At 41.3% G+C, this 26,572-nt stretch overlaps 1 protein-coding gene across 4 annotated transcripts in view; it reads right to left on the reverse strand.

The window, feature by feature from the left end:
- SLIT3 (slit guidance ligand 3) overlaps nt 1–26,572 on the reverse strand; it is a 1,179,950-nt gene that overhangs the window by 369,550 nt on the left and 783,828 nt on the right. For all 4 annotated transcript variants that reach the window (XM_019506517.1, XM_019506518.1, XM_019506516.1 and 1 more), the window contains 2 exons: nt 13,945–14,016; nt 2,244–2,315 (listed from right to left, as the gene is read on the reverse strand). In XM_019506517.1, the coding sequence (XP_019362062.1) occupies nt 2,244–2,315; nt 13,945–14,016 (144 nt within the window). The remainder of the gene's footprint in view (nt 1–2,243; nt 2,316–13,944; nt 14,017–26,572) is intronic.

Genomic DNA, 26,572 nt, shown 5'->3' on the forward strand with positions numbered 1-26,572 from the left:
AAAAAAAAAAAGACTAAAATTAATCTTCAACCTCAATGGAGTTTCCTGGGTTGTATCACTTGCAAATCAAGGAAAGTGATTATTTTGCTCTACTCTGCACTGGTGAGGCCTCACTTGGCATGGTATGTTCACTTTTGGGCCACACACTTCAGGATGGATTTGGACAGTTTAGAAAGTCTAATGCAGGTCAACAAAAATATCAGGGGCCTGGAAACATGACTTATGAAGAAAGGCTGAAAGAACTAGGGTTATTTAACCTGGAAAAGAGAAGACTGAACAGGGATTTGATGACACTCATCATACACCTGAAGGGTGATTTCAGAGAGGATGGAGACGAGCTGTTCTCTGTGGCTGCAAAGGAAGCTTAGGCTGGAGATTAGGAGGAACTTTCTGACTACAAGGGTGGTCAGGCATTAGAAGAGACTACTTAGAGAAGTTATTGAATCTCCATCCTTGGAAACTTTGAAAAGTGGGTTAGACAGACACTTGACAGGGATGGTTTTTAGTCTGGGACAATACTGCAGAGAGCTGGATTAGATGACCTCATGAGCTCCCTGCCAGATCTACTTTCCTATGATCTTATACCCCTAGGATCTTTATGTGCTACTTCTACCTTAGGTGACATTTTACCTGAACTGGTTTGAACCAGTTTTCAACCAGTTCAGGCTTACGTAGTTGGAGCAGATTGTTGGATAACGGCCCCCAGTATACACATTCACCTCATTTACTTCTAGGTCCAAGTTAACATGTGATCCTTCTGGTTTAAATTCTGGCTTCCTGCCTGTCTCCCACTGTGCTGTCGCACCATCTGAGGCCAACTTGGGCTGTTCATGTTATTTTTATCAAATCTGAATGTATTTGAGCTGTGCATGGCAACCTCAGTGGAGGTGCCTTGGCTCTGAAACATGCTTCTGTTTGCCCAGAGCACAAGCCTGTGGAGCTGCAGGAGTAGTGGTAGTCTCATATTGTGCCAAAATTAGTGTTCACTGAATGTCACTCTTTCACTGAATCATTTGCAAAAAGTGTTGTGGGATTTGACCAGCTCCCTAGCAGGATGAATAATAATACCCAAAACTATTCAACAAACATTAGCAATAGTTCATATAGATTTTTGGCATTCTACCAGCTGTATTCAGGATACCAGCTAAGGCCCATCTTTCAGCATTTTGCCTAAGGGGAATAGTACAATATATAGTAAAATGCTGTTGAATCTTCCAATATTGCCATTGGTCAACAAATTAAGTAGGTTATTTACTAATATTGTTCAACACATGAAAATTAAGTGATGGCAGCATTTAAAAGTATATAAACAAGCTGGGTTTAAGCCAAGTCCATAATGGCTGGGCTAATTGTCTCTAAACCAAGTGGATCTAAATGGGTTTAAAACCATATTTCAAATTAACTCAGGTAAATGCTATTCCAGTCAAGTTCAAACTCCTCTTCGTATTTGGACCTCTTCCCAACACACTGTTTTTGCTTTATTTTCTGTATTCAGCTTCTGACCTTGTATTGCCTCTTTTTAGCCATTACAAGCTTCATGGTTCTAATAGTCCTGTGAGCTGGGCTGAAATACTGCAGTATTCATATTCAGCCTGATACTATGAACAGCTTTTGTGTTTAAAGAAAGAAAAATTATGGTTGTCAAGAAATCCTGCCTTCCCCTTCTGTTTCTGTATTAAGTAGTATTTTAATCCACCTACCCATTCAACAAAAGCAGTAATTACAGCTAAATATGAACATTTTCTTAACTGATGAAGTTTTTCCACATGCAATTTTCAGAGAAAATACAATCTTAATTCTACTGAGAAAATGGAAGAGATCTCTGTCATAAGGGTTTTGTTTTTTAGGCGTTTTTTTGGCAGGGTGGGGAGGGGTTGGGCTTTATTAGAGCACCACAAATGCTTTGAGACATAGCATGTTCTTTTGGGTCTGAGATGAGTTTGGGGGGAAAAGCTTTCATATCCACATACAAGATAGATATACAGCATTTGTTTGAAGAGAAACTCAAATAAGCAGTCTTCAGAGTGCCATTCTGTAAAGGAGCTTAGAGTTCTATGAACAGTTCCTCCTTTTATTCTGCACAATCAAATTTTTATTTATGAAAGATTAAGTTGTTCACACAAGCTGACAACTGTGCAAAACCAAATCACCTACTATTGTTTTATTACTGTCATCATCATCATCATCATTTACTTCCCTAGGAAGCTCCCCAAATTCCCCATTTACCTTTACCCTCTACTTACAATGAGTTGAGAGATTTCAAGCCTTTGAATGCATCAGGAGCAATGTCAGATATTTGATTCTTGCTGATGTCTCTATAAAGATACGAAGGGAAATGCCACGTTACTAAAAAAATAGAACTTTCCTGAAAATGACTGTCAATTCTATGAGCACTTTTTTACTTATTCTATTATTATTTTTCATTAATGCAGAACCTCGAAATCATAGACCACAATACCATTGTGTTGGGTGTTGTACAAACACACACAACTGAAGCTTAAGAAGAGAGAGAAAAAATATAAGAAAAAGAAACAACTAGCCTGTGAGACAGCATGGTAGGCTGTGGTGTTTGCCTTTCAGTAGTCTAACCACTGTAAAGTTTTTTTGTAGTAATTAAGGAAAGTTTAAATGAGAAGTTGGAAGTATAATAATGAAGTAGTGTTGTGGACTTTTACAGGCAGCATGAGATAAAGCACAAAAGTGCATATTTGAAAATATAACAAGCTGGCATGTGAGGCTGCCATTATGGTGTGACAGACTATATGCTTTACTGTGGTATTTCTGAGTTAACTGTGGGCACTGACAGAAGTGACATTTGTCACGTGATCAGCACTCTGAAAGAGCTCTACAGCTGTGCCATAACACGTACATGGTTGGAGACTGCTTCAGGAGTGGCTGATCACCAGGGATCCTGGATTTCTCTGATTTAAAAAAAAAACCCAACCCTAATTTTCTATTTAAAAAAAAACTAATAATAAATTCCACATTTTACCATGATTAAAATGAAGCACCACTAATACAGTGGTGCTTCATTTTAATCACAGAAAAATGTGGAAGGGGGGGTGTTAAACTGAAAATTGGGGATTTTTTTTAACCAGAGAAAACCAGGTTCCCTGCTGATGGAACAGCAAATTAACTCTCATCTAATGAGGTATCAGATGAAGGTGCTCCAAAGTGGAGCACCTTAGGGAACTTCTGTCAATCTCTGTGCATGACTGAGGCTGGGTTGATGTAGCCCATCCCCACCCCCTATGCTGTCTGCAGAAAGGGAAGATGGGGCATGGGGAAGGATCTGCAGGCTGTGGTTTGCCCAGCTTGAGCTGGAGGCAGGGTGGGTGGATTGGAGCCCACCCACCTCATGGCCTCCCCCAAGCACCCTCCCTGTCCAGCTCAGGCTGAGCAAACCCCAGCCCACAGCTCCCTTCCTTTCCCCCAGTCCCTCTCCCTTCCTGCAGACGGTACCAGAGCTGGGGGAGGGAGGGGAGGGGAGGGGAAGGGGCTGAGACTAGGGGAAAGGGGCTGCAGGCAGGCAGATCCTCCACAGGATTGGCTCCAAAGTGGAGCTCAGTTTCCACCCTTCCCCCCTTTCTGTGAAGCGCCATGAATTAGAATAGGAAGTTGCACATCTGTCAGTGCCCTGTGTTCACACTGTTGTTATAATAAGACTGTGCAACTCAGTTTGCCTCCTTAGCCTGCACACAGAGGAGGGGATAAGTGCCAATGCTGGTTACCTACAGGTTGAGACCAGTTGGACATTTAGCATCAAGTCTTGAATAGTTTTGTTGACCTATCAACAAAGGTGAGATGGTCGACACCCAGGAGGTATCCAGAGGGGATAAACATGACAAAAGAGAGAGCAGGCTGGAAGAAATGCCTGAAAGCTGCTATCCCAGAAAAGTCTGGGAACTGAGAGAAATGGAGAAGCTTTGGGGAGCTGGAGAGACTAGAAAGAGAACAGCTGTGGGCTGCACTGGTTCACCCCAAGATGAGGGCTCTCTCTCAGGGTTTGAGTTGGATGCTACCTCCCTGAGTCAGAGCCACAGAGAACCACGGAGGGGCAAGGACCAAAGGCCACGGTCTCAGAGTAGGAACAAGCTTGTGAAGTGTGCTTCTGTTGTGAAAAGGTTAAGTTAAAAAATGAAGGTAGATCCATTTTTTTCATATAGGACCAAATTATGCTAAAACGTTAAAGACAAAACTCAAAAAAAACTTTACTCCAATGGTTTTCAATCAGTGGACTGCAGAACCCCCTGGGGCTCTGCAGACTACATCTAAGGGGTCTGTGAGAGAAGACTATGATCAATCAAAAGTATGTGACTACTCACACTTACAATTCAAAGGGGCCCACAATTCCATTCAAATTGTTTTAGGGGTCTGCAAATGAAAAAAGGTTGAAAGCTACTGCTTTTTTCCAATTAGAACACAACCATGTAGAGAATATGCTAACAAAACCATACTCAATACACATAACTTATGCATGTATGTGCATGACTATCATGTAAGCAGTCCCACTCCACTGCTGTTGGTGCCAGCTTATGTTACCAGCTTATGTAGTTCTTCACATGTTACATTTCCACTGTTATTCCGTCTCCTAGAACTCAAAGCCATGGATGGACTTCTGAAATCAATGCTGCAGTGTTGTAACATCTACACAGAAGCACGCATTTAACAAGGTCTTCCATTTTACAGGTATTTAAATTATAAGAAACATTAGGTAAACTTCCTCCGCTTACCTCATATTAGAAACATTTTAATTAACAAATATTACAGCTGTTTTCAAATACAGTGCCTCATATAATCAATTTTTCTGTGGGTCTCTCTTATAAGGATCTCAAGACAAACTCTGTGATTTAGTAATGTTTCCAGTTTCAGCATTGTTTTATTTTTGTTGATAGGGAGAGTTTATGTTTATGTAGTTCTTTACAGTCTTAATAGCCAAAAGTTGATAACAGGGAATAAAATAACTATTCTTCTTCCTACTCTCTCAAATCTTTTTAGTAAGTCTGTTAATATTTGCTACTTTGACTAGTAATACATATTCAAATGGAAAATTTCACAGGAGCAGCCATACTTCTTGGTATGAGGCTTGTTTTATCCTGTGTTAGATAATAATTTTAAATCCATTACAATAGTACGAAGCAATGCATTAACTGATCCGGTCTAAACATCTGAACAGGATGCTTAATTTTGGAAACAAACATCTAAATCCAGCCTTATTCTGCACTTGCCATGTTTATAGTGAAAAAGGAGCCCCCCTCCTCTGCATTTTAGGGGAGAATATAACAAATGGTGCCTGAACTTGCATAAATGCCTTGCTGGATGATGTAATTCACCCGCTTTTTGCAGATACAGTATGTTCAGCATTAGAAGATAATTAGACACATCATTTCCTTTCCATTAGAGACAAAGCTCCAGTGCTGTTGCACAGATAGTGAGGCTGAATCTCCTCATGCCTTGATTGAGGCATGAGGATTCAATTAAGTTTTTCCTCTTTTATGGTCTGCTGCTCTCTGGTAAGTTCATCCCACCCTAGTACTTAATCTACATCAAGAAAGAACAGGTACAAGTTTTCCTAACCTTGCATTAATGAGTCAATGTAGGTCATACAAGGCTAACTTCCTAAGTTTAGGATATCACTAGAATCACTCAGTGGAATTGTAGCTCTTTAGCAAGGGTTTTAATCAGCTGATCAGGATTCCACCCAAGCAGAGAATTCACTAGTCTCCTCATATTCTCATCAACTTCTACCTATAACAAGACAGAAAAGATTTTTTTTTTTTTAAAAGTTGTTTAACACACTTCTGAGGGTGGTTGCACCGTTACTTGATAGGTGTGCAAATTGTTTCTGCTGCTGCAGCAGGGAAGAAAGGATACCCACTGCTTTATTGCATGACTTGTGAAATTGCTTTAAGTTTCTTTACTATGTCTCTAAGGCTAGGAAGAGGCATTACACATAAACCAGCTTAAGTGATCAGAAACTGGTTTAAACCTGTAACAGAACAGATGTTTAGTGCACATAAACCAGTTTGAAAATGGGTGAAACTGGTTTGAGATAAACCTGGTTGAATGTAGTATCAGACTTAATTGATTTGTGTCAAACTGGTTTATGCAATGTCTGTCCCAGACCCCTTGCTGGTTTAAGTTAAGCATCCCGGCATGCTTTCTGGGCTGGGCGGGGCTCTCTGCTGCACAGTAGGGCTGGCCCTTCCCCTCTGCTCCCTAGCTGAAGCTCTGGCAGAGACTTGCAGGCAGAGTCTGACTTGCAACCAGAGCCTGGTTTCCTCCTGCTTTCCCCCTCCCCTCTCTACTCCCTGCTAAGCAGGGATCCCCACCCCCTCTGCCTTACACAGACACTTCAGCATTAACTAGCAAACCACACGCTGGCTACAGTCCATGCTGTGGCAGACAGCAGTGTCGGCTTAGGGCTTTTTGGAACTAATCAAAGCTCAGCTGGTAATGTCCCTCCTTTCCTTCTTTGTTTAAGAAAAGTTTGAACTAATGAGAGAGGCGGTTTGTTTTCTGATGTGGTGATAAATTCTGATAACAGAGCTGATAAATGCTCTGTTAGCCGGGGGAGGAGGGGTATCCCTTCCCTAATCTTGACACAGTCCCCTCAACTCAGTCCTGTGGAAGGGAAGGGAAGGCTGCTCTAGCACCCCCCAGCTTGTAGCCTGAGCCACTGCAGGCATGTGCCTGCATTTCTGGGATGTCTGTGCAGTTACAAAGTGATTCAGCCTAGCCAGGTTAGACTAACCTGCAAAGACTGAATCAATTCAGGCTAATGCTTTTTGAAGGTCTGTCCCTAGCCTAAGAGGTTGTGAAAGCAGAAAGCATTTTTAGAGCTAGTTGAATTCAAAACCACTGATAAAGTGTGAACAACATTTGAGTAGCTTTAACATTCTAAATAGGACATAAGGTGATTTGGTTTTCCTAAGCCACGATTTGTTTTTCCTAAACCAAACATTTGACATAGTCACTGCAATACTATTTGGGTCATTGTTAAAACTTGATGGATTTACTGCTCAGATATCAAAAGAAGTGCTAACACCAAACACCATTGTTGCAAGCAGTGAGCATATATGGGATAGACATACCTTTCAGGTGGATGAAAACACTTGGCTATAAATATTGGTGCTCAAAGCAACTGAACAGCACAAATAAACTGGGAGGAGAAAGCTTAGTGAGGCTGCCATAAACTTTGAATCCCTTGGATCATTCAACCATATATCTGAGTTCAAGAAGGGGCAGAGATAAATGGAGCTTTGTGTTGTTTACTCTGTGTGAAGGCAAGGATGAAAGATGGGATTCTTTTTGCCAATGGACATTGACTTTTGGGTACTGATGGAACCTGAATAACCAAGCACGTAAACTATGAATATGCAGTCTAAATAGTGAACTAATGAAATACAAGCATAAATACCATATAAAGCTTCCACAATATAAAACTACCATCATTTCAGGTGTTAGTCTCAGCCTCAACTTCAGAAGCCTCAACCAGCTATTTCTAACACAAGAGCTAATTTCTATAATTATAACACGTTGGAGCAGAAGTCTGCTGGAGCTAATTAGCATGCTAATTATCAGCATCCCCACTTAGTTAAAGTACCCCCTCTGCCATTTCAAAGCATGAGGATGCTAATACATAAGATGCTGCAGTCACTTAAACTAAAGCACCCCACCCCCTACCTCTGGAGCACATGTAAACATGCCCAAAGACCCTTGATATAAAGAACCAACAAGAACCCATTAACTTTTCTCCTTAAATTACATCCTCAGCCAATTAAACCAGTATAGTCTTCATGCCCTATCATTAACAGGTCTAAAATGAGTATGAAAGGGTTAAGAAAAAACAAAGACGGTGATGATGCCAGAGTTGCCTTACCACAATCTTGTAGGGGCAAAATACTAAAGAAATGATTGATGAAATGTTCAGCATTAAGAGCTATTTCTTGACAAAAGTGCATCCATATTTTTGCTTTCCATAAGGCTGGTATCTTTCAGTGCTAAAGGAAGACGTAGGTAACCTCCATCAATAGTGGGACAAATATCGTTTTACTAAATTGTATAGAAGAGAACACGGACTGGTACGGACGAGCATTTCACAACAGTTCTAGTCCCTTGATCAGGAGAGAGCCCAACCCAACAGTTAAGCAGAGAAATAAAACGTATTTTCTGCTATAGATGTCTGACCAAAACATCTACTGATCTTAGATTCTTTCTTTGAGCTATCATCATTTATGTAAGCACTGATATACTGTGTGGATCACTTGGGGATTTTTTTGACTGGAAGTGGATAAATTATGTAACACTGTCATCTGGCATCATGACACATTGTCTAACTGTAACTGCATTTACAGTAATAAGGCCGGCACTAAACCCAGGAATTGCAGTAAGGGTGGTCTTCTTTGTATTTATTAAATAAATTTATATGTATATTTATATGTATATTTAAATGGCAAAGTCCTACTTTTAATAATGCTATTTAATAGTATTTTCAAGGAAGATCCCAAAGCCTATGCCAATAGTGTTCCAAAACCCTATTAATGTATCTTGCTAATGGAATCTTGCAGTAAGCAGATAAATCCTTTACTGTTAATCTTTTTCATAATAAGCATAACCCTGGATTCTGAATAGCAAGCCAAGATATACAAAATGATTTTTCCCTAAGTCCTATAAAGCTGGAATTCACCCAACATGAAAACTTAAAGGACAGTAAAACATTGTCAGGTTCTAAAATTAATTATACCTCAGAAAGAATTGAAGTAGTAACTTAAATAATGAAAGAGTGGCAGGTTAGGTCACTCAGAAGGGATCTGTCATTTGTCATTGAAATTACTGTCTTGCTATCTAATACAGTACCGCTTTAAAAATACATACCGCTATATTGAAAGTGAGACAGAAGAATAGAAAATCTATGAGATTGATGACTTGATCTTTTAAATATTAAGATCCATATTTACAACTCCTCAACTGTGGGGAAGGGTGATTGGATTGGTAAGACAGTTAGTTTCATACCCAAAGCCAACATTTCAGTATTCAAAAGCAACATCTAGCTGATGGTTCTGTATCTTAGCAGGAGTGAATAGATGGGGTCAATCTTACCCTTAGATAGTGCTCTTCTCATGGAAACAAAGATAAGCAGTACTTTCATAAGTAATCTTGGAATGGGCCAGGGCCACTAAATTATGTTTCATATTCCTAGAAGGAGTGTTTCTATACACTGACGTGACAGTGAAGCAATCTAGAAACAACTTGTTCTGCCACTATGTGGGTTGTACTGACAGAGGACCCCATGGTTCAATACCAGAAGGATCTGGATAAACCCTTACAGGATCTACCTTGGGAAACACAGGAGAGGATTACTGCAGAGCCCAGGCCAGGCAACTTTTACTTAATATGCAAGATACACAAAACTGACAACCCAGGATGTCCCACTGTCTCTAGTGTTGACATCATCATGGAGGGAGTTTCTGGCTATGTTGACTTTTCTCACATGCCACCATAGCTACCAACTGTTTAAAAGATACCACGGATGTCTTGCAGAAACTGGCCTCCATTGACAAGCTTCTAGCTAACAACAGATTAGCTACCATGGATGTCACACCAACATTCCTCATAAAGAGGGATTACAAGCCATAAAGTACATTTTCCTCAACAATAAAACTGCTTCAGTTTCCATTATGTTCTCCTGGTTTCTCCTCACACACATGTATTTCCAGTTTGAGGACTCTCTATACCTGCAAATGAATGGGACTGCAATGGTAACAGATATGGCCCCTCAGTGTTTATGACAGACCTTGAAATCTGTTTCCTCCACAGCTGCCATTTCATCTCCATAATTTACCTAAAGAACATCAATGGCATCTTCACTGTACGGACAACACATGGGAAGGATTCACTAGGAAAATATCATCAAGACTTTAATAACTTCTACACCATCCATCAAACTACTCCTGGAAGACTCAACCCAACAATACTATAGTGAGTGTTTGCAATGGCCACATGCCACAACACTGTACTGGAAACCAGCGAAATGCCACAGCTACCTTCATGCCACCAGCTTGCATCCTAAGCACACAATTATATCCATCACTTACAGCCAAGCTCTGTGTTACAACTGTATCTGCTCTGATCCCACTGAATGTGATACATATTAGGGCTGTGCAAAACACCATCATTTCATTTTGACAGAACAGTGTTTCGTTTCATCATTTCATTTCGAAGCATGGTCCCATTTCATTTTGTCAAAACTGTTTAGCTGTTTAGACTTGTTTTGACATTTTACCCATAGGCTATCATTCGGAATCATGAAAATACCTAAAATATTGTCATTTGTTGCCTGATTTGGATGCAAATTGAAGAGATGGTAGCCCCCTCTGAAGGCATGAAGCCTGCCAAGTTTCAAGGAGATAGGTGGAGAGGTTTCTTGGAAACTGCACCTGAAAATCTTGAAAGCAACCTTTGTGATATTAGTGCCAGTGGCAGCCTCCTGTCATCTGGCATGCAGATCCAGGGACTCACACCCCTGGGAAGGCTGTGGGGCTGTGCCAGACTCCTCCCAGGTATGCAGGTCCCTGGATCTGTGCTAGATGACAGGAGGCACCCAGCACTGGGGAAGACTGATGCTGCCGCTAGCCCCAGGCAGCAGCGGCAGCCTCCTGTCATCTGGGCATAGATCCAGAGGCCTGGACCTCTGGGAAGGCTGCAGAGCTATGCCAGACTCCTCATGGGGGTGCTGGCCCCTGGATGTACTGGATGACAGGAGGCTACCACAGCTGCCTGGGACTGGCACTTGGCACAGCTCACACCTGGCACTGGGCTCCATGGCACTCAGCCCAGCAGTGGGAGGCAGAGTGCAGCTCTGGCTCTGCCCGCCTCCATCACTGGGTTGCATTCCAGGCAGCTCTGCAGCTCCATAGAGCTCAGCCTGGTGGCGGGAGGTGGAGCATCCCTGGCTCTGCCTACCTTCTGCTGCCAGGCTGCACTCCATGGGGCTGGCAGAGCTGATCAGAGTGCAGCCCCAGCTCTGCCCGACTCCTGCTGCCAGGCTGCACTCTGATTAGCTCCATCAGCCCCATGGAGCTCAGTATGGCAGCCGGAGGAGAAGCACAGCCCCAGCTCTGCCTGCCTCCCGCTGCCGGGCTGTGCTCCAAGCAGCTCCACAGCCCCATGGAGCTCAGCCCAGTGGCAGGAGGCAGAGGACAGCCCCAGCTCTCCCCACCTCCCACCACCAGGCTGAACTCCGTGGAGCTGGTGGAGCTGATCGGAGGGCAGTCCTGCCTCTCCCCTTCTTCTGTTACCAGGCTGCGCTCTGTAGGGCTGGTGGAGCCAATTGCACCATAGCCCTGGCTCTGCCTGCCTCCTGTTGCCGGACTGCACTCTGATCGGCTCCACCAGCCCCATGGAGTGCAGCCCGGTGGCAGAGACAGGGATAGCTGGGGCTGCACTTCACCTCCTGCCACTGGGCTGAGCTCCATGTGGCTGCCAGAGCTGATTGAAGCACAACCCAGAGCCAGGGCTGCGCTCTGATCAGCTCCACCAGCCCTACCGAGTGCAGCCTGGTGGTGGGAGGTGATGACAGCCAGGGCTGTGCTCCCTGCGGGCTAAACTACGTGGGGCTGCAGAGCCGCTCGGAGCACAGCCGTGGCTCTCCCCTGCCTCTCCTACCACCAGGCTGCTTCAAAACTTGAAATGTTTCAAAACTTTTGAAACGGTTTGAGTGCCCTCATTTCATTTCAAAGCTGTTTTGATGTTTTTGTTTCATTTCGATTTTGCTGTTTTGAGCTTGAAACACATCAAAACAGCTTCGAAACAAAACACTCGGCAAAATTTTGCACAGCCCTAATACATATCTTAAGGATACAGATCAGGGATTTTTAGAATTACAATACAACCCCAAAACTGTAACCACTCAAATCAACAAAGTCAGACTCAGACCACATTATGACCTGCTACTGTACCAACTCTGGGATAGGGACAATCTACTCATCATCTACAAGCCCTGGCTTGAACAACTTAGACATATAATTAATGACCTCCAAACCCTCCTGCAAAAGGATGACCATTTCAAAGTAGTCATGGAGGACAAACCAGTCCTGGCTTACAGACAGCCTTCCAACCTCAAATGGTCTCTCTCAAGCAATAGGCTACCTAACTCCAAGTCTTACTGTGGCACCAGGACTTGCAAGGGATCCAAATGTCTTCTGTGCTCAAGCATCAATTCGGATGACATCATCACTAAAAAGAATAACAGATTATAACATCCAAGGTTCATTCACCTGTAACTCCACCAGTGCCATATATGCCATCACCTGCTTGCAGTACCCTTCCCTCTGCTGTCTACACTGAAATGACTGAATGATCCCCATGTTACAGAATGAGTGACCACTGCTTTGAGATCAGCTGCAGAAAGACATGCAAGTCAGTGGCGGAACACTTTAACCTCCCTGGACACTACATTGCTGACCTGAGGGTGACTGTTCTCAGATAAACTTTTAAAAACAAATTTGAACAGGAAATTACAGAACAAGAAAACATCTACAGACTGGATTGTGTTAAGTATTGTTTGAACAGAGACCATGAATTCTTATCCCATTACCTGGGTTACCTTTGGTGATCACTTTGTTCCTATGGGTTTAATATTAGCTTGCTTGTCTCTGACAGCACTGCCCCTCTTCCCCTTTCCTCCTCTCTCTCACATCCTGCCTTGTCTTTTTTATTCTAAATGCTCTCTCCTCCTTATACTCTGCTTTCTGCACATCCTTTCACAGCATCTGAGGAAGTAAACTATAGCTCATGAAAGCTTGTGCTATAAATAGATTTATAGGTCTACTTTGGTTAGTCTATAAGGAAAAAATCTACCCTGCTTTCTATTTGCCTTCAGACTAACACAGCTAACTACGTCTCTTTACACTATTACTGTCAGAAGAGGATTAAAGATTCCAGCACTGTCAAATTCAAACCTCTCGGATGAGCAGCAACTACCATTTAATTTTTAAACAGTAAAGAAAGAGCCTCACTTTTATTAGTTTGTGTGCCTGCACAGGTGTGTGTGTTTATAGGGAGTAATTATGGTCTGTTTTACCAATGATGTAAACCCATGGTAATTACACTGAAGTTTATAGATAAGGCTTCAGTTTAAAATGGGGGGTTTCAAACTTTTAAAATATGTATACCCACAGCAGCCCCCTTTTTAGTAAGTGTACCCCTGGGGGGTGGGCAGTGGCTAGACGTGGAGCAGGGGTGCGGTCAGCGGCGGCAACGCAGGTTCTCTGTGGCCCTGCTGTCACCTTGCCCCGGGCCTGCTCCTGTGAGACAGTGGCACGGGGTGGCTGCACCTTGTCCCTGCCTGCCCCCATGTACCCCCTGGGACCTTTCAAAGTACCCTCAGCAGTACACGTATCCCCAGTTGACAACCCCTGGTATATAGAATAGGCGTTGTCTTGAATTATATTGGCAAACAGAGGTATGAGAGAGAGGATGTATTTCTGGGATAATGTATTGTCACAAAAATATTTTTAATACAAGGACGCTTAGCACAGGAAAATTCAAATTTTTTTAAGGAAACATTTTACATGCTATAGACAGTGGCAAATAAACCAATCTGAGGCCAGCAAAATAATTATAACTTAAAATCATCTTGGAGGAAAGGGAGTCTGTTTAGAAACAAAGAATGAACTAATTACTGTTTAGAAACAAAGAACAACTAATTACTTCATATACTACATGACAGAGAAGTGAATCTGAGTGTTACTAAGGATATCATGCACTGGTAAGCAGCCTAAATTCCCTGCAGAATTACACTTAGGAGAGATTACTTATTCACCTCCCAATGGCTTTATCACAGCATTTGGTCCTGTGTTTGTAAAATAAAGATGGCAAAACTGAAAACAGTACAAGCTATGAGTATTAATCTAGAAAGTTTAGTCCTGCTTTTAAACTTACATTCTCTTAAGTCTCTTGTACTGCGAAAAAGCTCCTGGGGGAATGGCTTTGATGAAGTTCTGTTCCAAGCGTCTAAAAACAAACACAGTTATAAAAACATTAACTAAAAGACTGCAAAACTGGAATAACATTAAATGTTCTAACAACTTTTTGTACAAAGATAAAACTCCATTTGAAACAGATTTTCTTCTGAACGCTACTAAAATTGTACAAATAACCTTCTTGTTTTTTGGAAGCACTCATCTTGCTGGCCAAATTAAACTTCTACAAAAAAAAAAAAAAAGGAAGACCAACCTACAATGTATTTCAATATAAATAGGAAAATTTAGTTCTGTGGGATCTAAGTCCAGTTTCCTTTTCTCACAATAGATGTTTTTCAAACTACTACATGCATTTCTAGGGCCAATAGAAATAAAATATTTTGTAAGTATATGAATATGAATATGCTGTCTAATCAAAGAGAGGCAGAATATTGTCGATTCCTCCTCTGCATAGTTATTACATATGAATTGCAGACTGAAGTCTAAATAGGCCAGGGGAAACTGAGGTCTCTCACATGCTCTGTATGTTGGTGGAACAGAAGAGGTGAACTCTTCACCTTTGGAGAAGAGTTGACTTAGTTTTGAGATTGGGGCATGCATGCTAATCCCTCAGTTAGGGTGGGAAGACTGTGAGATAAATAAAACAGTTACTTTTGAGTGCTCAGCCAAGGGCCATGTCTATAGAAGCACGCCATGTGAAAGGGGCATGAATGTCGTGTGGATGGACATGGAGAAGCAGCTGGGGGTGAGGTTGAGTACAGAGTGAACGAGGGCTCAGAGTGGCCAATATCCCCTCTGCATGTTAGAAGCATGCCTGGTGAGTGTCTGGGTGCTTGCTGCTGTGTTGTTTGAGTGGTGGGAGGAGCAGCCAATGTGTTGTGAAAGGTGCAGCTGCACCTGAATGCAAGGTGAAATGGTAATATGTTCAAGTTCTATTTTCCATGGTCACTTAAATTAAAGACAGAATATTGTCTGCAGGGACACACCACAAGACCATATTCTTTCATTGGTAAGGATGTCAGTGGTGGAGCAAGGAACTGTTAAGTTGCAGACCTGACTATGTGATCTTCAGGTAAGTCCTTTAGTTTCTATATCTGTTCTGCCATGCATAAAGTAGGAATAGTACTTGCAGCCTAACACACAGAGACTAGGTAGATATTCAGAAAGCCCAAGGCAGAATCAATCTAAGTTAAGCGATTTTCTGTAAGCAGCATAGTTTAGATCAGTAGCAAACAGAACACATATTTGCACTTTTTGGGGAGTGGCGGGGGTGGAGACAGGTTGACAAAACTTAGACTGGGTTCCTCCATTTTAAAACTAGTCTGTGTGTGTCAAACTTCTGGTTGCTGACCACTTATATTGATTAAAGTATAATGTCTGCACCTGCCCAAAGTGAATTAATATCTCTAATATACTTTCAAAAATTATAATGCTGCATAAAATATATAGACTCTTTGTCTCTTCTTATGCTAGTTAAAGAATGAAAGGAGGGCCCCACAAGATGAAGGAAAACAAAAAAAAAGAACACTTTTTTACTGTCTTAAATTATTAGGATTTATAATGAAAAAGGTATTCTGTATAAAACACCATAGGTGAGATTATCAGTAAAATAAACCACATAATTGCAAAACAGACTTGGAAAAGCATAAGGATCTATTTCAGTTTCTTCACAAAAATATGTCTAAGATTTTAAAAAATTCTCCTAGATTGCTCAGAAAGAGGATCAATGAGCTTAAACGTTCAAAGAGTAAAAGTAAACTGCAATATGATCAACCAAAATTACTCAAATTGATATTGAAACTAAACTCTTAATTAAGCTCTTGTTTTTCAAAAATGTTGGTCCCTCTACCAGTCTTGCCCCACACATTTAATGAAAAAGGAGATTATAAATGTGAAGACACAGTTACCAATTTACTGTGGCTGTCAGAAGCAGACTGAGTAAGGTCGTTGATGACACAAAGCTATGGGGAAGTGTGGTTACCTTAGAGGATAGCCTAGTGATCCAGGCTGACCTTGACAGGCTTACAAGGTGGGCAAATCAAAACATGGTGGCATTCAATCAGCTGGGTGGTAGTGACAGCGCCATCTCCAGTACCCCTGTCTCCCTCCAAGGTAACCCTATGTGGTGCAGCTTGTGTGCCACACAGCAGATGCCAACAAAGTTGGCATCATGGACCACCTTAACCATACTGGCCCCATTGTTGGTGAACATGAACCTGCAGCCGAGCTTGCCCTGCCCAATGAGCCACCCCTGTACCAAGCAGTTCATGGCCCCCATGATCTCCCTTGCCGTGTGGGACTTATTCATCACCTCAGCTTGAAGAAGAGCCTACTGATGGCCTGACTGGTTGCACCAGTGCCCTGTGAGGGAGAGGTAGGCATGATCTCCACCCCGGCTGCTCCAGATGTCTGAGGTTAAGTGTAAGGCCACCTGCAGACCTGCCTTGTGGGTCTCCTCCCTCAAGTACTCCCTGCATGTTTCATACAGGGAAAGGGCACCACTGTCCTGCTGAAGGTGCTGCATGAAGGCATGATGGGGCCATGGGCACCATGAGCTGCCTGAACCCTGGCCGCTCAACTAAGGAGAAGGGCTGGCCATCCACAGCAAGCATCTCCCCAGTGGTCTGGGTGATCTCGCTCACCTTTGCAATGCACTCGTCTTTCTGTCCACCTTTTCCCCCACTGTTCCAGGGTGGCCTGCCTATGTTTTGAGGGGCTGGGGGCTTTGGAGCAAGAGGGGAACTTCTTTTTGGGCATGCTCCCACTGGTGCCAGGCTAAGGAACAAAGGCAAGAGTGTAGTGCCTGCAGAGATGCATCAGCATCCCTGTGGGGCTCATGTGTTTTGTTCCCTTGCCCCAGCTAGTTTTCGCTCTGCAGTGCAGGCAGATAGTCTATGTGGGATCATCTGGTAGTTCAAAATGATCCCAGACCACACTACCTGCTCGCTTCTGGGGTGTGGGTGCATGTGCGGATGCTGCCTTTTCCCCCCTCAGCAGGCAGAGGCACAGCAACACAAGAAGTGGACTCAGCTGAGCCACTTGCCTCTGCATTCTCTACTTCAACCTCCTCTGAAGTGCCTTCTGGGGAAGGAGACCTGAATGTAGAGGAAACTTGAGGGGTGTAGAGCACTCAAAGGATTCCCCCTACTTCCCCAGAATTTCCCTTGCTATGGCACTCAGATCCAGCTCCAGCTCTTCCTCTGGCACTGGAAGGCTCATTAGGGGAAATGAAATGGGGGTGGAGGAGACGGTCATGCTGGTGTGGCTGCATGTTGTCACGGTGGTGGGAGTCATGGCTGGTGCTCTTGGAGGGGATGCAGACTTAGGCACAGACAGCAGCACTGATCCTCTCTGCTTGCTGCTTGTAGAACTAGTGGAAGCCTCATGCCTGCTTGTTGTAGTAATGAGGCTGTGTCTCATTTTTTTGTTTGGGGGGGTGGCGGGGGCTTACAGCTCTCCCTCTACTCCCTCTTCACCCCCCTCTGAAGACTTGCCAGCTGCCTTTCCAGCAAGCTTCATGGTGTGTTTCATAGTGTTTTTAGCTTGGTGATCTTCTGTAATGTTATCCGATTTATGTAATAGATGTATTGTATATGTATTTATGTAATAAATAAAATGAAAATATATAAATGTATGCAAGTGTTCTTATATAAATTCTATATTATAATACGCAATATATGCTGTGCTTTCCTGCACAGTGAATGGAATGCACCCTATGAGAGAGAGCACAGATTCAAAAAGAATAAAAATAGACTAACAAAACCAAAAAGAGGATTCTGGGGAAAGAATAAATTGAAAGGAATCAATTAATATAATGATAAAACAAAAGGGTATAGAAAGCAAAAAGGTATTGATGAATCCCACTTGCTAGGCTGGCAAGTAGGAAATGAATGATAGCCTGTTATCTGACGCTGCTGAGCTGCTGGAAGACACAGCTCAGTAACTGACCCAAAGACAGAAAGCAGCTGAGTTCAAACGATGCTACTTTTTAAGCTGTTTTTCCATCCCTCCCCCAGAGGGAAGGAACCTCAGGGAAGGATCACAGTCACTGGCCAACTACACAGTCAAATCAGAACTGTCCTTTCCCCTATCCCCCCTCCATCTCCCTATTTTCTTTTTCCTGCAAGCAAGCCCAACTTCAGCTTTGAAACTTGAAATGTTTCAAAACTTTCAAAATATTTTGACTGCCCTTGTTTCAAGGCTGTTTCAAAGCTTTTTGTTTCAATTTCACTGTTTCGAGCTTGAAACAAGTTGAAACAGCGTTGAAACGAAACAGCCAGTGAAGTTTCTCACAGCCCTAGCAAGCACCTACTTTGGATCCAAAAAATTAATTGCCTGAGAAGATGAAGGTACAAAACACTCACTACTGTTTCAACAAAATAGAGAGAGAAAGGAGGAGATCAAATGAAGCGAAGCAAGAAGCACAGTGTGTGCCTTAAGTGATCTAGGGAAAATGAATGGGGAACTTATAAGGGCCATGGTTCTTTACTTGTCAGAATACCTTTAAATTGATCAGTTTTTACAGTGCATAACAAATATTCCACTTTCAACATACTTTTCACTCTACTGGTAGTCCTACAAGAAGCTACTAAATGGACTTGAATGGCAAGTAAACTAGTGTCTGTGTAGTCAAAAGCAACAGTCTTTTCTTCTTACTTGGTATATGAGACAATATGAGATTACCCTCCCAATTAATTCTAAATATACCGATGCACTCATGATCTGTACTGCAATGTCCACAAATCCACTGGCATCCACAAATTATTCAATCAGCCAACTAGAGGATTAACAGGGATTGATATTGGGGGGAAGGGAGGAAGGTCACTGATGCACTTGCAGCCTACTTTGCTTCCTGTTCCCAAAGTTTAAAATCAGCTGCCTGGCAATGGAAAGCAGCAGTTTTAGTCAGGCAGTGCTGAGAGCCAGTTGACTTCATGGCTCATTACCATCTACTTGATCCCTTCTAAACTCTTCATTCCACGGGTGTTAATGACCCTCTCTTCTTTTTTGATATTTCACCAAGCAACCTGCCATTCTGCTGTCTCTTAGCTGCTCTGGGTAATGAAGCTCCTATTTCATAGCTTTGTAGTTTGTTTTTAATGAAGTTATATTTGTTTTTGCTTAAAACTTAAACTGGCAATAAAGCCCTAGGCCCGTAGAATATTAGTAAAGCTTCTAGTTTATTTTTAACTTGAGGAAAGTATGTGTAGTTTTACATGTGATATTGTGCCTCACCATGTGCACCCCCCTTTTCAAAATTCTAGATCTGCCCTTGAGGATTAGTAATGTATACAACAAGAGCTGGCATGAAAACAGGCCTCTCCTAGACAGAATTTAGGTCATCTTAACTAAGATTTTTGTTTCAATTTCACTGTGTCCTTGCACATCCCAAAGTTCAACATATGTAGAAACTTCTAAGAACAGGCTGAGGTGCCATTTGCCTATCTATCCACTTCGCACTCAGACTGCCATTTCATATGTGATAAACAGGTATGTACAATCAACAAAATAGAAGTGCGAGAGCGTCACTGGATAATAATTCTTGAATCCACAAAATGCAAATATAAGGATCCAGAAAGGAAGAAAAATAAGCAAAAATTCCCACACAGAGAAAATGAAACAGCCATCTAGGAACTGAAGTCCAGAGTTCCTGAATAATGGGAAAAGCAATCGAGGAAAAGAAAGAAAAAAAAAATCTGGGATTCTAGGGGGTTGTTTTACAGGGATTTGGCCAGCAGTACTTGAAATACAGCCATGAATTCTCTGGCCTTTGCCACAAATGAGCAGCAGATGGGCTGTGATTGAAATAGATAGTCAAGGGTGGTGTCACCTGCCGGAACATTTTCAGTTTAGTTCCAAAACAAGCTCTTGGTTTTTAAGAAGGTCTTTTGTGAGGAATTAGGCAGGATAACTGATGTGTAGTAAGCCTTATTGTGCTAATGTTATTGGGATGGAAACAAGCAGTACACATTGCAGTGAGACAGGCTTATTCAAGATGTATTTCTGGAGAGTATGCAGATACCTTGGCATAAAAACACAGCCTATCTAACTGTAGAGTAATAAATGAGTAACTGAAAATTAGGAAATAAAAATTTGGTCTTTACAATTTTTATTCATAAATTTATGTTATGGAAATAGTTGAAAATGGCAATTCAGTTATAGTTTTAGAAATGTAAAAACAAATGATTCATATTGCTGCTGTGGCGCACACTGACACAACACAAATGCTTAGTATGGGATAAGACACCTGCAAGGAACAATCAGGTTCCAGCACAAGAGGTGCTGATGAGTCTAAGGGAAAGACTTTACTATGAATCAAGCAAGCCCAACTTCAGCTTAGAAACTTGAAATGCATTGTTTGGCTTTGTAGTCAATATTTTAAATAGTTGAAAAATGAATGGAATATTCCAGAAAATTTGTCTCCATTATTGGCTGATATTTCATTTTTACTGACTTTCTAAAATACTGCCATTTAAAAGATATTGCATTCAACAAGTAGAACTCATGAGAAAGAGCTGCATAGACAGATGTGATAAATAGACTTCCGAAAGGTATTGTACACCCCTCTCATGGGCTTCTGCTCATCCATTCACTTACCACTTTCATTCTGCCATGTCACCTACTGCCTAAAAGCACCAAGTGCATCTCCTAGATGTATTTTTGCTGTTACACTTTTCCTTTTCCCTCCTCCATTCAGATATGAAGCATGGATCTATCTGCCTTTGGAAATCTGGTTTTTAAAGCTTAGACAACAGTTCACACATCAAAGAACAAGAACAATTTCATTTTTTCTCACTCTAATAAAATTATCAGTCTAGAATGCAAATAAGTCCTAGATGGATTTGAATGCATTTTTCATCTAGTAACATGATACGGTAGAGGATCAAATCCTTTCCCCACCTTTTTCTCAAATGACTTTGTAGCCCCAGAATCAGACAGTAAACAAAACAGAGAAAGCAAATGGAAGAGGATGAAGTTAAAGGTGACAAATGATCTTTTAGCAAAGAATAAGCACTCAAATCTCATCTTAATCCATCTCAAGGTTCACTTAGGTGCAAATCTTTTCATCACCTCCTCATCTGGCGCCTGTACAACTGACACCCACAGCGGGAAAACATAAAGGATAAAAAACAAAAAGCCTGATGCAGCTTTCGTAGAGCCAGATCACATTCTTCGGAGTGACGAAGCTATTTGTCTTGAAGAGTAATTCCCACTGCAGAGTGGGGGAGACAGCCATATTAATTTGGACCTCAGCTATCTCTCTTTCATTGAGGGAAAGAAAGAATTTGTTACATGGCTCACTAATGGAGCAGTTTGCTAGCAATTTTCCCATTTCAAACAACATCTCAGTTGCTAATGTGTAATGGTTTGTCAAGCCTACCCATAACACAGACAAATCACTAGCTTGGAAAAAAGAGAGAAGGAGTGAAGCATCAGTACAGATAATTCTTAGCTGTCAAATGAATAGGGTCTACAAATCAGACAGCCACGCTCTATTACCAGTGTTGTTGTGCTTTGCTTGAGATACGTCAGAAATGTCCCTTCTGCACTGGGCAGTCATGAACTTGCCAGCTGGAAAAGAGTGAGAGTAAGTAAAACAGCCAATCTGCTCCATGGATCAGTGTTGCTCTACTTACAATGCCAAGGTTCTTGAATGCTTACAGCATCTGGGTGGCCAATAATTGAAATCAATATTGGGTAGAAGCAGCAGCAAGGATCAAATGAGTGTGCATCAGTATTTCACTGGTTCTCATTTGTTTGGCAGAAAAGACAGAGCCTGTCTAAAGGTCAGTGGGAATGATTAACCTTTACTCCTGTGGCCTAAAAGGATGGAGTGCAGGAATTTGCAGGATGGCAGGTCAAGGCTAGTTGTGGGAAATGTATTAATTAATCTTATCCAGTGGGATAAAGAGCTTGAGGCTAGAAACAGGAGACTATATCTAGATGATGGGAATCTCTAGAAAGTGTCAGGCCCAACAAGGGATGATATTTTCCCTGAAACAGAGAGAAAAATAAGCATGTCTCACCTTACACTTGGACTTTGATGAAGGAAGCTCTATTGGACATTTGGCCTTGATATAGGAACAGGACATGCCTTAGATTTACTCTTCCTACAAAAACTCTCTCATATGGGCTTTGAGGCCTGATTTAGGGATTCTGAACTCTTTCCTGCCTTCAGTGACCTGTCCCATTCTATCAGACTAGGTGCATGATAACTACACACCACTGATTACTAGGGAAAAGCATTCAACTGTTTATCCAAAGCTAAGCACCATTTAAAATGTCCTCTGGTTGCAGAAGGGGTTTTGCTCTGGGCTTATACAATCAGAACGTACTATTTAGTTACCAATTTAATGAAGAAAATAAAATGTTACTATGGAATTAAAGTAGCACACAACAAAGCAAGTCCAGTAAATAATTTGGACAGCACCTTGTAGGCCAAGTCTGAGGCCATAAGAAATGCACAATCCTGTTTCTCAAGATCCTTTGTAACGTTATACTGCTAAACGATTCTCTTTGTGCCTGTCTTCTCTCTCTAACTCCCCCAATCAGGAAGACAACAGAAATGCTTTAATGTTTGTGTGTGTTTTGGCATACATGGGAATCAAGCTGCTCACACTCTCTTCTTGTTTTAGGTAATACGTACTTAAAGCTTTCAATCCCCTCCTAACTGAAGCTGCTGCTATTAACATTAGAAGGCACTGACTGTCTACATGGTTGCTTGCATTTTAGCCCAATCGCCATCAGTACAGTCTCTGAGCACCTATTAAATAAAAACAATAACATTTATTATGAATCATAACAACTCCATAAAGTTTTTGTCCTGATAACCACTTCTCTTGAGAGTGTCCCTTCCAATTTCAGAATTTGTTGAAGGATAGAGAAGCTGTGGCCAGTGATCCGTCTTCTCAACTTAATACAAAAGGGCAGCTAGTACATCTCTCGTCCTTGTCCCAATCTGTTTTAAAAATTAGCTAGCTACCTCCTGCTCCTATCCACACTACAGCTTTAAAAAGCTAACTGCATTTTCCAAATTTAGAAAACTTGACACTTCCATTTCTATAGCCCTTTTCCAGTCTCTACCTTTAAACCCTTCTCGCTATCTTACTGAAGCTATTCTAGACACCTACCTCCCTTGTAGCTGTTACCCCAAGTAGTAGAGGTGGTAGAAGGGTTTCCTCTTCTTTGGCTGGCAGGCTGGGAAAGAGGAACCATGATCATCTCCTACCATCAACTATTAGTTTTTGGGATGGGGTAGAAAATGAGAATGCAACTGAGGGGAAGGTTGCATGGGATTGCAAGACTGCTGCTCAGTGCAGCAGTCTTCTGGCTCACCTATGTTCTTCTTCATGTACTGCAGGAGAGGTGTGGAAACGGGCAGGAAAAAGATCTATGTGATTTCTCTCTATATGCAGGCAGGGGCACTGGAGGGGATCTCAAAAACATCTCTCATAGGTTAACTGTTGTGGTCATAGCAGCAGTAGTTATTTGCAGAGAGGGTGGCAAGTGTTAAACAGGGCCAAATTCTGCTTTCCTAGGTACAATATAATAATGCTTTGCCACTTCTCTCATCAGGTAAAATGAACCTCTGACCAAGTTCATCAAATCACTCTTTTCAGAGTTCCCCTGAGGATTTCTGGTGGAGTAGACAAAGGATGATTTGTGACAACGCCAGATTCATCTGACTTAATTTACAAAAAACTAAGATCATAGGGGAGAAAACCTCTATACCCTATTCTCTACCCTTCCAGTGGGCAGAGGGATGTCTGTATGTAGATCTGGGAATGAAAGAGACATGCTTAATAGGAGATGTGGCAATTCCCAAGTCCCTGCTGCTGAAGCATGAAGAGAAGCTGCATGCTCCATTCAATCAGTATGCACAGGTTTGTGTGTTCAGAATGCTTTGGGCAAGGGACATTCAGATCCCACTTCAACATTAAAAGCTTTACAGGAGATTCCTCATTTTGTGGGGTACCCCAGTGATTTCAATAGGACAATAGAGGAGTCTGCCTGTGTGGTTTTTAGTGCAGGATCAGGTCCTTTATTTAAAACAATGAAATGCTTATAGGATCTGAAAGATGGTTCTGTTAACAAGGGGTTTGTTCAGTCTCTGAGCCCTTTCCAACTCAGTATTATGTGGGGATACTGTTCCATCTGAAGCCTACGATTGGGAAATACATAGCCTGTGGCAGTGTACAAACTGGCCTGCAGTTATATTTCATACATGTGAACAAGCAAAGGCTTTTAATTAATCAAGTTTATACTGCATACATGGTATTTAGTTTCATCTCTCTGTTTTTATTATTGTACCCCATTATAGGAAGAATATCTCAATCCTTAGTAAATCACATGGGAATCTCATTATACTTTAACTCCATAGCAGACTGGCATCCCATCTGATCCTAAAGGTTTGCTATTTCTCTGTACATTGAGGCAGAAACCTCCAATGTAGGTCTTGAACAGTAGTTCCCAAATGTCTTGATAATAACACAAGCAATGCAGAGGGTTAAAACGTAAACTTATATTTCTGCCACTTATGTCACAAAATATACTACATTCAAATAGGTTTATGCTCTTTTTTCTAAGCCAAACAATATTTTTGGATTTATTGGAAGTGTTCCCTAACATAAAAGTAACTGAAAGAAAAACCTCATCATATAATCTAGTTTCTTTCTTGTACATGATGCCAAAGGTTCCCTAAAATCTTTTTAGTACAAACTATAAATATGAAGTAGAGAAAAGGATTCAGAAGAAAAGATGAAAGACAAGGACAGGTGGAAAAAGTGCAAAGAGTTTCCCACATTGATAAAGGATTGTTACTGTTAATATTTTATTGAGTATATCCTAGGCTTCAGATGGAACAGAATCCACAAATACTGCTGAGTTGGAAAAGGCTTAGAGACTGAACAAACCCCTTGATAACAGAGCCAGCCTTTGGGTCCTATAATATTATTTCAGGACTGAGAGCTAGGTTCTATGTGCTGTATATCCTTTCAGTGGAAACATCCATCATGTAATAAAAGCTAGCAGGAAAAACCATGCAAAACATACCAATCACACAACAGAACATCTTCCTGTTACAACAAAACTGATTAGTACATTTTAAAAATATTAACGCCTTGCTATTCCATATTTTTGTTTTTCCTGATTTCTTTTCATTTCCATAATGAACTTTTGAGACATATACACATGATACAATACAATCATCACCTTGCAATATTTAGCCAACCTTGTAAATTGTGGCTTACAGAATAAGATGCAATTATAAGTTACAAATATGACTATGATTTGCTTGGTAAACTAGAAGGTTAGAAACTATATTTGAATGACACCTGTAATAGACAGAAAAGGGTCTTGGTCTTTTTGTTGTTCTGAATTATCTCATCTGCTTTCTTTTATACTAAATTAGCCAATTTGATTATGTGGTATTATGTTATAATCCTTACTGGTTATACAGAGCCAGATTTGTGTGCCTGGTGAGCTGACATGATGCCTTAGAAAACACTCCCAAGACTGCTCTTACAGAGTTTACCTTGGACAGAAAAAGCCCAAAAATGATACAGGTAGAAGAGTGAATACACTTATAATAATATTATGTTTTGATTTATTAAAAACAAAAAGGACATTTGCATGTGCTTAGCAGCCACAAGAATCACACGGCAGAAATCAGAAAATAAGGAAATACCTAAGACACATAGCATGGCTTAATCAAACAGTTAAAATGACTACTACTTTTTAAAAGTTCTGTTTAAAAGAAAAAGCTATTATTTACCTATTTTAATATCCAAACAATTTCTATGTCAAATATTTCCTTCAAGAGTTCTGGAAATACTGACCTATTGTTCTTGCTTGCTCCCTATGGAGTTTAACAAAAACTATGAAAAGAAAAATGTATATATTGGCAATGCTAGTCATGCATACTCCTGTTCATACTGCACACTGCAATGCCCATACAAAGAAGAACCACCTATTCTTCTTTAGGTGCCTCTGTACAGGAAAACATCTTTATTCTGACCAACAATCACTGATTTACATCTTCTCCACTGATGGTTCAGTTAATCTGAAATATCTTCCCTGCTATTCTCATTTCCTTTTACTCAATGGAAAGAGCCTCTAGTACAAACCTGGACAGTAGAAATATATTTTGATAGAAACCATAAGCAGACAGTGGCACAGTTTGCCTAATGAAATTAGAATGCAGTAGACAAAATTGACATGTAAAGTTGTCCAGAGCCTATTGACATCAGTCAGTGAAAACCATATGATTCAAAAAAGGGCAGGCAAACTCTTCTCTCCTACCCTAAGGACCAACCAGTGGTAATTACAAAGCAGTTATTAGAGATGTTATAAAAAATTGCCTTAACCTACATTATTTATTGCAAAACTGAAAACAATGCTATATTACCTTGCAGAGGAAAGAACAACAGAAAATACAGAATTGTTTTTTTCCTTCCCCCAAATGTGATGGGTACTACTTTTATTAAAAATGAAATTAGTTTTGAAAATAATTCTGAACACTGGCCACTAAAAAAAGAGATTTTCAAAGCTACATTTTAATGCAGACTAAATGGCTATGGGTCCAGTTT

This window comes from Gavialis gangeticus, unplaced genomic scaffold (genome assembly GCF_001723915.1).
Source record: "Gavialis gangeticus isolate Ggan-Ray unplaced genomic scaffold, GavGan_comp1, whole genome shotgun sequence".
Lineage (NCBI taxonomy): Eukaryota > Metazoa > Chordata > Crocodylia > Gavialidae > Gavialis > Gavialis gangeticus.